This window comes from Periophthalmus magnuspinnatus, chromosome 8 (assembly GCF_009829125.3).
Source record: "Periophthalmus magnuspinnatus isolate fPerMag1 chromosome 8, fPerMag1.2.pri, whole genome shotgun sequence".
Lineage (NCBI taxonomy): Eukaryota > Metazoa > Chordata > Actinopteri > Gobiiformes > Gobiidae > Periophthalmus > Periophthalmus magnuspinnatus.
Genome location: NC_047133.1, coordinates 304,409 through 318,997, shown reverse-complemented (window position 1 = coordinate 318,997; position 14,589 = coordinate 304,409). Strand labels below are relative to the sequence as shown.

The following is a 14,589-nucleotide window of genomic DNA, read 5'->3' as shown; positions in this document are numbered from 1 at the left end:
TCACTGCAGAGGGATTAGGCTCTGATAAGGACCTCAGTGCTGAATGTGCCTTTGAGCCTTAAAGGGCTGTACTTTAATTTGAGCATTGATCTGGGATCATTTTTCATACTTGTTCAAGAAAAAAAAAGCATGAATAGACGTGAGTGAATCACAAACAAAATGTCTCCAGACTAAAGTCTCTGCTTAAATGTTTTTCCATCAAAAATAAGTGATTATTTTCATTCATGTATAAAAACAGTTTTCTGCCCAACAACAGATGAAAATAAAGTTTATTTCATTATGACTGGATTTACTTTTACACCTCCAGAAAGTTACACACTGTCACTTTAATTGAGGTAATGTTTTTTTTTTCACTGACGATGAATTTGAATCCACATTTCATAAATAAACCAGAATAAGAAACATCTGCAGAAGTGGAGATGGTCCAATACGTTTCATATAAAATCTGATATTTGTGTAAACCTCTGTGTGCCAATGTTTTAATATTAACAAACAACGACCAGCATGCTAACTGTGCATTTCCTGATTAGCTGACAGCTTTATAATTACAGACAGAGTGGAGTTAATTTGACCTGATGAGCTGAGAACATCTGAACATCTGAACATCTGAACATCTGCACATCTGAACATCTAAACATCTAAACATCTAAACATCTAAACATCTAAACATCTAAACATCTAAACATCTAAACATCTAAACATCTGAACATCTGCACTGAGCCTTTATCTGTGCAGACCCTGTGTCACAAGAACAAACTCCTACTGTCAGTGCACCACCCAGTGCACCACCCTGTGCACCACCCGGTGCTTCACCCTGTGCACCACCCGGTGCACCACCCAGTGCACCACCCGGTGCTTCACCCGGTGCTTCACCCTGTGCACCACCCGGTGCTTCACCCGGTGCTTCACCCAGTGCACCACCCTGTGCACCACCCGGTGCTTCACCCTGTGCACCACCCGGTGCACCACCCGGTGCTTCACCCGGTGCTTCACCCGGTGCTTCACCCGGTGCTTCACCCGGTGCTTCACCCGGTGCTTCACCGTGCGCATAAATCTGCGCACAGACTCCTGTTTTACGCACGCGGTGGATTTGTGCCTGATCCTTTTAAAGCTCCGCAGCTCCTCCCGCGCGCGCGCGCAGCTGTGACGGGACAAACATGGAGTAACGGGCGCGTCACGGTCACGGACATGCTGCAGAGATTAAAGGTCCCGCTGAGCTTCGCCAGGTGAGTGCTCCACGCGCGACATGCGCGACATGCGCGACCCGCACGCGCTCAGCTCCAGAGCGCGAGTCATCAGCTCTGTCCCTCTGCGCGCGCACAGAGGGACAGAGGACAGTGGCTGTGGTGCTGCAGCTGTGGACACAGACTCTCGTCTTGTTTGTGTCATTGTTTTGATTCAGATTCATGATGATGTCACTATAGGACAGTGTGACTTGGTTCAAACAGAATGTTCTGTCTGGTCAGAGAATAACTCACACAGTGGCTTTAAAGTTCACTCTGCGCTGGTGTTAAACTCGTAGAAAGTTCAGTGTTAAATGAGTCTGTGTCTGTGCGCTCGGAGCCGCTCAGAGGAGCCGCTCAGAGGAGCCGCTCAGAGGAGCCGCTCAGAGGAGCCGCGGCTCCGGGGCAGGACGCGCGGCGGGAGGAGGATTACACCGCGTCTGTAAATGTGAAGCGGGCAGTGCATTAATGTGTTTATCACTAAGCCCCTCCTGGTGCGCGCGTGCTCCTCCTGGTGCGCGCGTGCCCCTCCTGGTGCGCGCGTGCCCCTCCTGGTGCGCGTGCTGCTGTTCTCTCTTTTACGGGACTGTTTTTTTATTTTCTAAAGCTCGTTTTTAGAGTCTGAACTCTTTCTCTTTGTAGTGTTGAGTTGTGTTGTGTTGAGTTGTGTTGATGTGTTGTGTTGTGTTCTGTTCAGTTGTGTCTCGGGGGAGACACGCGGCCCCTCCTGCCCCTTTTTAATTTTTCGGACTGACTTTGGTTATGTAAGAGATTAGGACGGAGCGGCTCAGAGCGGCACAGGGACAGGAGAGACAGGAGAGACAGGAGCACCGCAGCACCGCGCAGAGGGCAGACAGGAGCGGGGCACGGAGCACAGAGGAGCACAGCGCGCAGAGGAGCACAGCGCGCAGAGGAGTGCGCTCACAGAGGAGCGCAGCGGGCAGACGCAGAGCAGCGCCATGCCGCAGAGAGCAGCCTCACGCTGAGTCCTCCGCCTCCATGACACGATGCCCACGTTCTCCGTCATGTTAAAAGGAGCGGTGCTCATCAGCAGGTAGGACCCGGGACACGGGACAGTCCTGACCCCAGCTCCACAGCGCGTGTCCACAGCGCGTGTCCACAGCGCGTGTCCACCGCGCGCCTCGTGTGTTTGTTTTGTTCTTTTGTCTTTAAAGGGTCAGATCCTCTGGTCCTCGTCACACACAGACCTGGAGTTGTGTTTTGTTTCATTCTCACATGTTTAACACACAAACCTGCAGATTTAGGCTGAGTTCTTCTCTCAAACTGTAAACACTCTGTTCCACCTTGTGATGTCATCATGTGATACAGGAAGTGCTCCACTGTGTTTTTAAACTCCACACACCTTCATTTATAGAATCATTTGGATCATTTGCCACGTTTATTGAACTAAATGTTCAGCTCCAAACCACAGCTCCAGGTGTGTGTGTGAGAGTGTGTGGGGGTGTGTGTGTGTGAGAGTGGGGGTGGGGGTGTGGGGGTGTGTGTGTGTCAGAGAGAGTGTGTGTGTGTGGTCACATCTTTAAATCACGACTTAAACAGAGTCTATTTTGTGTCATGTAGAACCTTTAAAATGTTGAGTCAAACCAAATCTTGTTCTGACAGAGCCATGTTCAGAGTCAGGGTGTGGTGTTGGTGTCGGCGTGATGTGATGCCAGTGTGGTGTCGGTGTAGTGTTGGTGTCGGTGTGGTGTCGGTGCGGTGTTGGTGTCGGTGTAGTGTTGGTGTTGGTGTAGTGTTGGTGTCGGTGTGATGTGATGCCAGTGTGGTGTCGGTGTAGTGTTGGTGTCGGTGTGGTGTCGGTGCGGTGTTGGTGTCGGTGTAGTGTTGGTGTTGGTGTGATGTGATGCCGGTGTGGTGTCGGCGTGGTGTTGGTGTAATGTCAGTGTAGTGTCGGCGTGATGTCGGTGTAGTGTTGGTGTCGGTGTAGTGTTGGTGTTGGTGTGATGTTGGTGTCGGTGTGATGTGATGTCGGTGTGGTGTTGGTGTAATGTCAGTGTAGTGTCGGCGTGATGTCGGTTTGGTGACGGTGTGATGTTGGTGTCGGTGTGATGTGATGTCGGTGTGGTGTTGGTGTAGTGTCGGTGTAGTGTTGGTGTCGGTGTGATGTGATGCCAGTGTGGTGTCGGCGTCGGCGTGGTGTTGGTGTCGGTGTTGATGCCGGTGTAGTGTTGGTGTCGATGTCGGTGTGGTGTCGGTGTGGTGTTGGTGTAGTGTTGGTGTCGGCGTGATGTTGGTGTCGGTGTGGTGTTGGTGTAGTGTTGGTGTAGTGTTGGTGTCGGTGTGGTGTTGGTGTCGGTGTGGTGTTGGTGTAGTGTCGGTGTGGTGTTGGTGTAGTGTCGGTGTGGTGTTGGTGTAGTGTTGGTGTAGTGTTGGTGTCGGTGCTGGTTCTTTTATGTTTCAGTGGTAGTTTTCATGTTAACTCCTCCTTTTACCTTTAGTTCAGTCGAGATAAGAGACAACTCCAGGACTGAAATGACCCAAATGATTCTATAAATGAAGGTGTGTGGAGTTTAAAAACACAGTGGAGCACTTCCTGTATCACCACATGATGACATCACAAGGTGGAACAGAGTGTTTTTTTTCAGTTTGAGAGAAGAACTCAGCTTAAATCTGCAGGTTTGTGTTAAACATGTGAGAATGAAACAAAAACACAGCTCCAGGTCTGTGTGTGATGAGGATTATGACATAGATCAAAAATGGTGTAATTCACGTTGTTTAAATGTGTCTTTACTTTTACTCGTGGTTATAACTCAACGCTCAGAACGGCTCCTGACACATGGGGTGAACATCGATGGTTAAACTGAACACTTCACTGAACACAGCCTGGTTAAATATCTGTTTAAGATCTGACTAAATATCTGGGCACTGGATATGACATAACTGTTACCGAGCGACCAGAACTTTATCCAGGGTCAAGTGTTGTGTTCACTGTGGTCACTGTGTTTTTAAACTCCACCTTCACTGGAATCATTTGGATCATTTCAGCGAATCTGGAATTGACCAATCTGGAAAACTACCACTTCATGACATCACCAGGTGGAGCGTCGCGTTTTGAGCTTTGGGAGTGACTCAAACATGTGAATGAAACAAAACACATGATTTTGAGAAGGAAACGTCACCAGAACAGAACTTTGAGCTCATTAGAGTTTGGGTCATACTGGACGTTTAACTGTGAGAAATATTTGCCACAGGATAAAAAACAAACAACTGTCCGTCTGCCCTTCAATGATGGACAGTGACCTGCTGTGAGAATCTCAGAATGACCAGTGCCACAGATTGACCCGTGTGTTAAACTCGTGCACAGGACCATAGCCTCTTAACTCAGGAGGCTAATCCCCCGGTCAGCTCATGTGCTGGACAGTCCCTGAGCTCTCTGCAGGAGGGCGGCAATGAGTATCCTAATCTATAACCCCCAAGGGTCACTGCGCCGTCCGGCCACGAGGAGACGGTCACTGCACCGTCCGGCCACGAGGAGACGGTCACTGCACCGTCCGGCCACGAGGAGACGGTCACTGCGCCGTCCAACCACGAGGAGACGGTCACTGCGCCGTCCAACCACGAGGAGACGGTCACTGCGCCGTCCGGCCAGGAGGAGACGGTCACTGCGCCGTCCAACCACGAGGAGACGGTCACTGTAGAGTCCGGCCACGAGGAGACGGTCACTGCGCCGTCCGGCCACGAGGAGACGGTCACTGCGCCGTCCGGCCACGAGGAGACGGTCACTGCGCCGTCCAACCACGAGGAGACGGTCACTGCGCCGTCCGGCCACGAGGAGACGGTCACTGCAGAGTCCGGCCACGAGGAGACGGTCACTGCGCCGTCCGGCCAGGAGGAGACGGTCACTGCGCCGTCCAACCACGAGGAGATGGTCACTGTAGAGTCCGGCCCCCGGGGAGACGGTCACTGCGTCGTCCATCTCATCTGAAGTGTAAAGCGTGTAACGAGGGGATTTATGAAACATGTAATGTAGGGATGGGACGATATTAAATTTTAGACTCACGATTATCGTGGCCAAAATAATCGCGATTAACGATATTATCGCGATAATTATTAACCTGTTAACGTTCCGACGGCCCGGGCCGACTTTACAGCAATGTACATACACTTCTGTGTCACCCGCACAAACAATCTACACATCAAATGAAAGCTGCGGCGCTCGTCTTTCTGGATATGCAAACCATTTTCACCTGCAATCACCACAGTGCTGACAGGAAAGACGTTTATACAGAAAAGTCACAAAGTGTGAATCTGGACTTCACTTACCTTTGAGGCTCTGGTTCTGTCAAACATCAACATATTCACACAAAGTTGGTCTCATTTGTTCTGTAAAGGTCCAGAGAATATATTCCAGTCAAGAAATTATGTCCACAAAATAAGATCCTCCATGTCCAATCTGCTGCAGGAAAGTACTCCAAATATGAAATCTGCTCCGTCACTTCTTTGCATTTCTTTTGTCGATATCAGGCATAATAAACTTCTGACAGCGCCAACTTTGTTCCCCAGTGCTAAACACACGTGTTAGCTTGTGATTGACACCAGTGTTGGCCAATAAGGTGGGGGTTGTGGGTTACTGAGCGAATCAGTGCTACAGATGACTGAAAGTTTACGCCCCACTCTTCCCCTTGTAGAATCAACCAATTACATCACACACATTTAGTGACGTTTTGCCCTTACAGCCAATGAGCAGCGGGACAGGATGACTTATCACATGCCATGGTTTTCCGTAAACAGACGTACCCGGAAGAAAATGTGTCCTCCTCAATGCCATGGGCCGAAATGGACCGGTCCTTGTTGCGACGGAAGTGACGCAAGTGCCCGTCGACGAACACTTAATTTTTTTAATTAAGGCACTTTGATGAATTGGGAAACGAGTGGATGCAGAAATGTGTGCATAATGGCGCATTTTACACATGTTTGTACAAGTTAAACTAGAGGCATCTCTGACCTGGAGCGGTTCATGGCAAAGAGTAAAGATCCCACAGTGGACTCAGGAGTAAAGGACCTTATTTTTTGATGGATTGGATGCTCTTCTCGATCGGTGGTTTATTCTGCTATTGACTTAATTGTAGGTAAAATATACCGTGTATAATCGTTAGCTTTGCTTCTGTGCACATAGTGCACATTCGGACCATGCGCTCTGGCACATTTGTGTTCAGCTGTATGAATTAGACTTAATTTGTCTATTGTTTAAAAGGTGTTTTTATTCTGCAGTTTGCATTATTGTAGGTAAAAATCTCATCTGTGCGCACGGGTGAGGTGTGCACTGGTACGTTCCTGTGGAGAGTTATGGATCAGACTTTGTTTATTGTTGACAGAATATAGTTCAGACAGAGATAAGCACAGAAGCTACAAGTGTCATTGCTCTGTCAGAGTGGGCAAACACCACAAACTAACACCTAAACGTTGTATTGGAACTGGAAACATGAGGCAGTGTGGTGCCGTAAAGGTGATTATAATCGTGCGCGATGATCGCGATTATTAAAAAATGCCACGAACGATTAATTGCGGACCTTATTTATCGCGATTAACGATATTATCGTATATCGTCCCATCCCTAGTGTAATGAAACGTGTGTGAAGGTTTTAGACGTCGTCCGTGTGTTTTTTTAGAGCTCTGTCCCGGGCTCAGTTTGAACCCTCTTTACAGTTATCTGCTCCGCCCACAAGCCTATGTCACTGATGCTCCGCCCACAAGCCTATGTCACTGATGCTCCGCCCACAAGCCTATGTCACTGATGCTCCGCCCACGTGACACTTTAGCATAAATATGCAAAGACTGGATCCAAAACAGAACGATACAACTTCACAAACCTGGTGTGATGTGCAGTAGTTTCATTAGTGGGATGCAGCCGCTTGTGTGGTGATGTCACTCTGAAGTGGGAGGGGCTTAGCACAGAGAGCAAAGGGAAGAGAGACTGAGAGCGTCAAAAATAAAAATAAAAAAGTGAAAATTCTAAAACACGTTAATATGTTGTTGTTTTTTTGGCATCTTCAAAAGAATAAAAGGAAACATGGAGATGTAAATTTGTGACGTGTTGTTGTCTGTAGAAGTGAAATACACTGGTCCCTCGTTTATCTCAGGGGTCACGTTCTAAAAATAACCCGCAATAAACGAAATCCGCGAAGTATCATCTTTATTTTTCACATTATTCTCTCTGTTTTTGTCTGTAAAACCCCTCACCACACACTTTATACACTTTTCTCACACAGGCGTTAACATTTTCTCACATTTCTCTCTCGTTTAAACTCTCTCAAAGTTCAAACCTTCGTAGGCGTCTTTGTCGGTGCAGAACGTTTCATCGACATTGTGGGTTTTGTCGGGGAGAAAACAAATTGCAAACGTACAGCACTTCAGAGTCACACTGAGATCCAACGTTTATGTAAATTTGTCTGAACACATTCTGTACTGGACAGGAGACACGGCACGGAGGAGACTGATGGACAATGGTCTACAGTCCAACAGCCAATCAGGACGCACGACACAATGGTCTACAGTCCAACAGCCAATCAGGACGCACGACACAATGGTCTACAGTCCAACAGCCAATCAGGACGCACGACACAATGGTCTACAGTCCAACAGCCAATCAGGACGCACGACACAATGGTCTACAGTCCAACAGCCAATCAGGACGCACGACACAATGGTCTACAGTCCAACAGCCAATCAGGACGCACGACACAATGGTCAAATCAAAACATAAACATGTTTAACACTAAGTGCGACAAAAGCACAGACGTTTCCTGTGCCTCACGTGTGTCTGTTAAAAGACGTTCTCTGATTGGCTGTTGCCGTGACGATCTCGCTCCACATTTGCATAAAGTTGACTTGAGTTCTGCTCCGGTCGCTCAGATCCTGCTCTTCTTCTCGTCTCGTCCTGCAGATGATTGTTGCTGGTTGTTCTTGATGCTCCTGTGTTGGTCTGACAGGTTCATCAAACTGAAATATCAATTTGAATAGTCAAAAGTAGAATTTCCTCCACAAACACAATATCTGCTGCCCCTGAAGTTCCTCTGTACAAACCTGTTCTGAAATGTGCTTCATGTGTTTGTCAGCTCATTTTAAAGCTACACCATGAAACCTCGTAGCCAAACACTTGTTAGGCAGAAGTTTATTTACATGAGTCCAGGGTCAAACTCTGAGGTTTATCCGACGCCACTTCCTGTGACTTTCCTGTGACTTTCCTGTGAGTGTTTTCTGTTGCGACTTGTTTTTCTTCTGCTGTTAATCCACGATTAATCAAATACTTTTTAAACTTCTTGATACTTCTTGGTACTTGGTTACTTCTTTAAATCCCCAGAGCCTTATCCAACTCCCAGTCACTTAGTATTTGGTGGATTAAAGCTCTTCCTGTTCATCAGCCTGAGCTGGACATGGATGGACTGTTCTCCACTTTCTTCACTCCGTCCTGCTCATGTGAGACTCGTGGTCCTTTTACCGAGGGACAGTTTTGTGATGTGCAGAGTCAGATGTAGAGGTCAGGGTCACAGAATTCTCAGATCCGTTCACTGGAGGCGCTGAAGTTTAGCTAAAGCCGTGTCTTCACGGCGGAGCGAGGACTGACGCTGAATAAACCTCCAGAGGATCAACCGGGACCAGACTACAATCGATTTGTGACAATTCAGAAGCGATCCGACGAAAGGATGCGTGAAAGTTTGATTATTGGACGTTCTCCTGTTAGAGACGTGGAGCTGTCCACAGCGACTGGAGTGCAGTGCATTCTGGGGACTCGTACGCAGAGATGACATCACCCGACCTGCACATTACTGACACATCCTTTTAAATTCTGACCCTGAGCAGCAGCCTCCATCAGTGACCCTCCAGAGACGAGCCCCGAGCCCCGAGCGCAGAGGGAGACACGGCTCTGTCCCTGAACTTCACACTGTCACAGATCAAGTGTCCAGACTCAGGAGACTGAGTCTGGGACATTTAAACGTCTATAAGACACATTTAAATATGCTTTTGCAAAACTTAATAAAATATCTACTGGAGCCATGAACAAATGGATAAACATGTGAAATGTGGACGGAGAAACAAAACGACTCTTTCAAATGTGTTTTAATGAGTTGATTGGTGACACAGCACAGGTCTGTGAGCTCCACCTGAAACATGGCGTCATTTCACAGAAAAACTAACACCACCTTTATCTCATTTAAAGCCTTTTACGTGTCCAAACTGGAGAAAAGCCCGACCTCCTGGTCCCTGTTCAGAGTTTTTGATTCTTCTTTGACTTTATATAAAATCTGGTGTCCGTCTGGGAAAGGACTGAAATAGTTGGACATTTTTACTTCCATAAAAGATAAATGAAAATGACTCCTCCAGTTTGTGTCCCACATGAACCTCCAGTGACACGAGACGACTCTACTCTGTCCATGTTCTTTGTCTTCTCTGGGGACGGGCCGCGGGGCCTCAGTCTAAACGGGGACTTCCAGACTTCCCTCACCCCAGACATGTCCTCCTGCTCCTCCGGTGGGACCCCAAGGCGTTCCCAGGACAAAGAGACATAGTCCCTCCAGAGTGTCCTGGGTCTTCCCTGGGTTTTCTAGTTATTATAATTTTGATGTTACGTAAAAACAAAATTGTATTTCACAGTTTAACAGCAGCAGAAGAACAAAGTCCAGTCAGTTTCATCAGGTGTCGTTCTGTGGAGCCACTTTGACCCTGGACATGATGAAGAATCAAAGCACATTTAAAAAATGGTGTTGCAGAAGTCGCCGCTGACGTCGGCCGCGCTGACGTCGGTCGCGCAGACGTCGGTCGCGCAGACGTCGGCCGCGCTGACGTCTCAGGTGACTCTGTTTTGGTTGCTATCTCCTCTGGACTTTCATCACATTTGGTGTAAACGTCTGTAGCTTCTCGGACGTCCACAGCTAAAAAAACTAACAGGGTCAGTGTGTCAAGAGCAGCTGAGAGAAGGACTGGACTTTAGCGCCCACAAGTCAAAGCTCATGTCACTGCTCCAGGTCCTTCATCAGGACGTCCAGTCTGATGTGGAACATCTCCATGAACATCTGAGTGTGTGATGTTTGATCTGAGTGTGTGAGGTTTGATCTGAGTGTGTGAGGTTTGATCTGAGTGTGTGAGGTTTGATCTGAGTGTGTGAGGTTTGATCTGAGTGTGTGAGGTTTGATCTGAGTGTGTTTGATCTGAGTGTGTGAGGTTTGATCTGAGTGTGTGAGGTTTGATCTGAACGAGCTCGTGTGTTTTTTAAATTGTTCTGGACTCTGATATTTACTCTAAAAATAATAGAAGTGAAATAAATTTTTGTTTTTCCCAAAGCCTGAAACCTGTCGACATGTTTCATTATCGTGACAAACGTGTCTTTGGTTTTATTCTGTCTGTGCTGATGTCTCTGACCTGTCCTCTGTCCCCTGTCCCCTGTCCTCTGTCTCATTGGTGTCATTGTCTCTGACCTGTCCTCTGTCCCCTGTCTCTGGGGTGTCATTGTCTCTGACCTGTCCCCTGTCCCCTGTCCTCTGTCTCATTGGTGTCATTGTCTCTGACCTGTCCTCTGTCCCCTGTCCCCTGTCCTCTGTCTCATTGGTGTCATTGTCTCTGACCTGTCCTCTGTCCTCTGTCCACAGGACTCTGATGGGCCCATACGGGGTGGACCGTGCGGTCCATTCTCTGGAGTTTAATGAGTGTGAGAACGGCCTGGGTGAGTCAAACTGTGGACCCTCAGTGTTTATTTATTATTTATTCAATATTTGTCTTTTACACATTTTATCACATTTGTGACCTGAACACAACGACACACATCAGGCTCTCACAAAATGACTCTTCAAACTTCATTTTCAAAACTTCATATCAGAGAATCGATTTGTCGTGGATTTTATGAAAAAAGTCACAGTTTTGTCTCGTGTCTGAAACATTGTGCCGTTTATTTATTTAGTTTCTTTAAATCTCATTTTTATGTTTCATTTTTGAATCTTCATTGTGAATCCAGTGCTGTTTATTGGTTTAAATGCTCCTGACCTTAAATGTTGCCGGACGAGCCTAAACTGAGGTGATGATGTCAGAGGGACGTCAAGGGTCAAGGGTCAAATGCATTTTTTTCTTCATATTTAAAGGTTCATTTAGGCCCTGGATGTTCAGGATTAAAACAGTAAAATACGTCGTCTTTAAACGTCTGGATTTAAATGAACATGTGATTTTTTTTTTATCCTCGTCTTGGTGTTTGAAATAAATTTAACCAAAGTAAAATGTTTCCTTTAACATGAACACACTGGACTTTACGAAGTATAAAAAACCCCAACATAAAACATCGTTTATTTATGTCTTGGTTTATTTTTTCGATGCAGTTAAACCTTTTTTGTGTTGAGGACGATCCTGGTGTTGATCTGTCTCTCAGTCTGGACATTCGAGATGTTTTCCTCCAGGTTTCTCGTCTCGGTCGTGTCTGAGCTCATTTTGAAGAGCGATGATCTCCGTTTTCAGCTCCTCCATCTTGTTTTGAGACAGAACCTTCTCCTCCTTTGCAGACGTCTCACACTGGACCTTCAGAGCTTGTTTTTCCTGCTCGGGGGTTGTGATTTTCGCCTCCAGTGTTACAGTTTGCTTGTTCCTCTCTTGCTCTTTTTGTAGGGCGTTTTGAAGAACTTGGACCTTTGTTCTCAGCTCCTCCATGTCCTTCTGAACTTTAACTCTTTCCTCCTCTGACAATCTCTTGTACTTGTTCATCAGAGCTTGCTTCTCCTCCTGAACTTTTGAGACAGCGTTCTCCAGGTCTTTGCTCCTCCGGTTCTCCTCTCTGAGCTCATTTTGAAGAGCGATGATCTTTTTTCTCATCTCCTTCATTTCATTCTGAGCCAGAACTTTAGCCTCCTTGATCTTCATCTCCAGTGTTGCTAAACTTTGCTTAAACTCGTCGATCATGATTATTTTGTTTTCACGATGAAGCCTCACTTCTTCTTGCAGGGCCTGGTTCCTGCTTTGCTCCTCTCTCCTTTGGTTTTGAAGAGTGGAGGTCAGCTTCATCTCCTCCATGTTCATTTCAGAGTGAACCTTCTCTTCCTCTGCAGACCTCCTCAGAAGCTTGTCCACCTCATCTTTCAGACTCTGGGTTCTCTCCCTCTCGTCTTTCAGCTCAGTTTTTAGAGCTGAAATCATCTGCTCCTTCTCGACCCAAACCTGCTTCTGCTCCGCTAGGTTCTTCTGAGCGGAGGCTACTTTTTCCTCCAGCCTGGCAGTGGTCACTTTGAGCTGTCCATAGCTGATCTTCAGAGCGTCCTTCACCTTTTGAACTGCTCCCTCTCTGTCTCTGATCCTGGAGGCCTAAACCAGGTCTGAACCAGGACTAAACCAGGTCTAAACCAGGTCTAACCTGGTCCACGCTGTGCTCTTGTTCTGAGGGGGCGTGGCCGTGTGTGGGGCAGATGTAGGTCAGTGTAAAGCCGTGACCCGTTTGTTCGAGCGCGTGGGCCCAAGACACAACGGCCCGACTAATCCTGAATTACCATGACAACAAACAGGTGTCATACCCCACCAGAAAAGGTACACAGTGCAGCTTTAACGCAGATGTTATGTAATAATGACTTTTCAGACTTTAACCCTGGGATAATAGTTTCCTTCTCGTTTGGACTGATTCACGTTTGAGTCTTTATTTTCTGTATTTAAAACATCACGGCTCTGATCCTCGTTTTCACTGACACTGGTTCAATGTGACACATGTAGGATTAAAAAAATGATGAAAAAGTAAAAAACGTTTGCTCCAGGTGTGAGACGTAAATCTGGAGCTGCAGCGTCACATTTTAGATTTGAGTTTGATCTAACACAAAATCTCTACTGTACAACTTTACTCACACAACAGCCAACACCAAAACTAAACAAATAACAATAAAACAATAATCAGTTAAATCTTAAACTAATGAATAAACGTTAACACAAAACATTACAGTTTTGTAAAAGTTCACTTTTCTATTATTTAACTCTCACATTATTATGACATAAAGACTCTCGAGCTGCTGATTGGTTCAAACTCTACGCTGTGGGTCATGAACGCGGCGCTTACCTGAAAAAACGACAAGATAAAAATGCGAATTTAGTGAAAATCTGAAAGAATCTGGAGTGACAACAAAGCAGGTCTTTGAGTAAAATATGTTCTACTTTATGTTAAAATGTTGTGTCCTCGATGGAGATTTATGTTTTTACCAAAGAATCAGATAGAAACTCCTGGTGCATCATGGGAGCTACAATGCATCACCTCAACACCAGGACATTTCAGTTGAACGACGCTACAGGATTATTCAACTTTGAGTGAGTTAATAGAGAGAAATGACCTGATTAAAAGCTCAAAAAAGTCAATTTGACAAGGTATGTCTCATTACAATCAAGAAAATACAGAATAACACTAAAAATACCAACAGAAAAGAAAATCTGAACGTCACCAGGGCCTTGACCTGCAGATACTAAACACACATGTTTGTTTTCAGTTTATGGACAGAACCTGCCTCATGTGATGAACCTCCAGACTTAAACTCCCTGAGCCGCAGAGGCTGCACTAGCTCTGACTCATGAGGCTTTAAGTCCAGACTGTTCAGACCAGAGACATTTTAGGTTTAAAACAACTGGATTTGACCTTTGAACCTGAGACACAAATGAGACTCATGTGAGGCTCATTCTGGATAAACAAACTCATGTCCAATACTTTTGTGATTAAGATTAAAGCGTTACATCTGTGTTACATCTGTGTTACATCTGTGTTACATCTGTGTTACATCTGTGTTACATCTGTGTTACATCTGTGTTACATCTGTGTTACATCTGTGTTACATCTGTGTTACATCTGTGTTACAGCTGTGTTACATCTGTGTTACATCTGTGTTACATCTGTGATCAATAAAAGAATCTATGGTTTTATGTCACTGTGGAAACACAATGAGGTTTATGATGTAACTGGATCTTTATTTACAAGAATAAATCAACAAATATAAGAACAAGGCTCATGTGGAGGCGTGCACGCTCACATGCACGCTCACATGCACGCTCACACATGCACGCTCACACATGCACGCTCACATGCACGCTCACACGTGCACGCTCACATGCACGCTCACACGCACGCTCACACGCACGCTCACACGCACGCTCACACACGCACGCTCACACATGCACGCTCACATGCACGCTCACACATGCACGCTCACACATGCACGCTCACACATGCACACTCACATGCACGCTCACACATGCACTCTCACATGCACGCTCACATGTGCACGCTCACATGCACGCTCACACATGCACGCTCACATGCACTCTCACATGCACGCTCACATGTGCACGCTCACATGCACGCTCACACGTGCACGCTCACATGCACTATTACATTCACTCTCACTTACAC

At 46.5% G+C, this 14,589-nt stretch overlaps 1 protein-coding gene across 1 annotated transcript in view; it reads left to right on the top strand.

Moving 5' to 3' along the window:
• Nucleotides 1–2,222: 2,222 nt before the first annotated feature.
• Nucleotides 2,223–14,589, top strand: part of si:dkeyp-72e1.9 (syntaxin-binding protein 4) — a 34,611-nt gene continuing 22,244 nt past the window's right edge. Inside the window, exons 1-2 of the mRNA XM_055223478.1 lie at nt 2,223–2,277; nt 10,829–10,902. Coding sequence (XP_055079453.1) covers nt 2,231–2,277; nt 10,829–10,902 — 121 coding nt within the window. The 5' untranslated portion in view covers nt 2,223–2,230. The remainder of the gene's footprint in view (nt 2,278–10,828; nt 10,903–14,589) is intronic.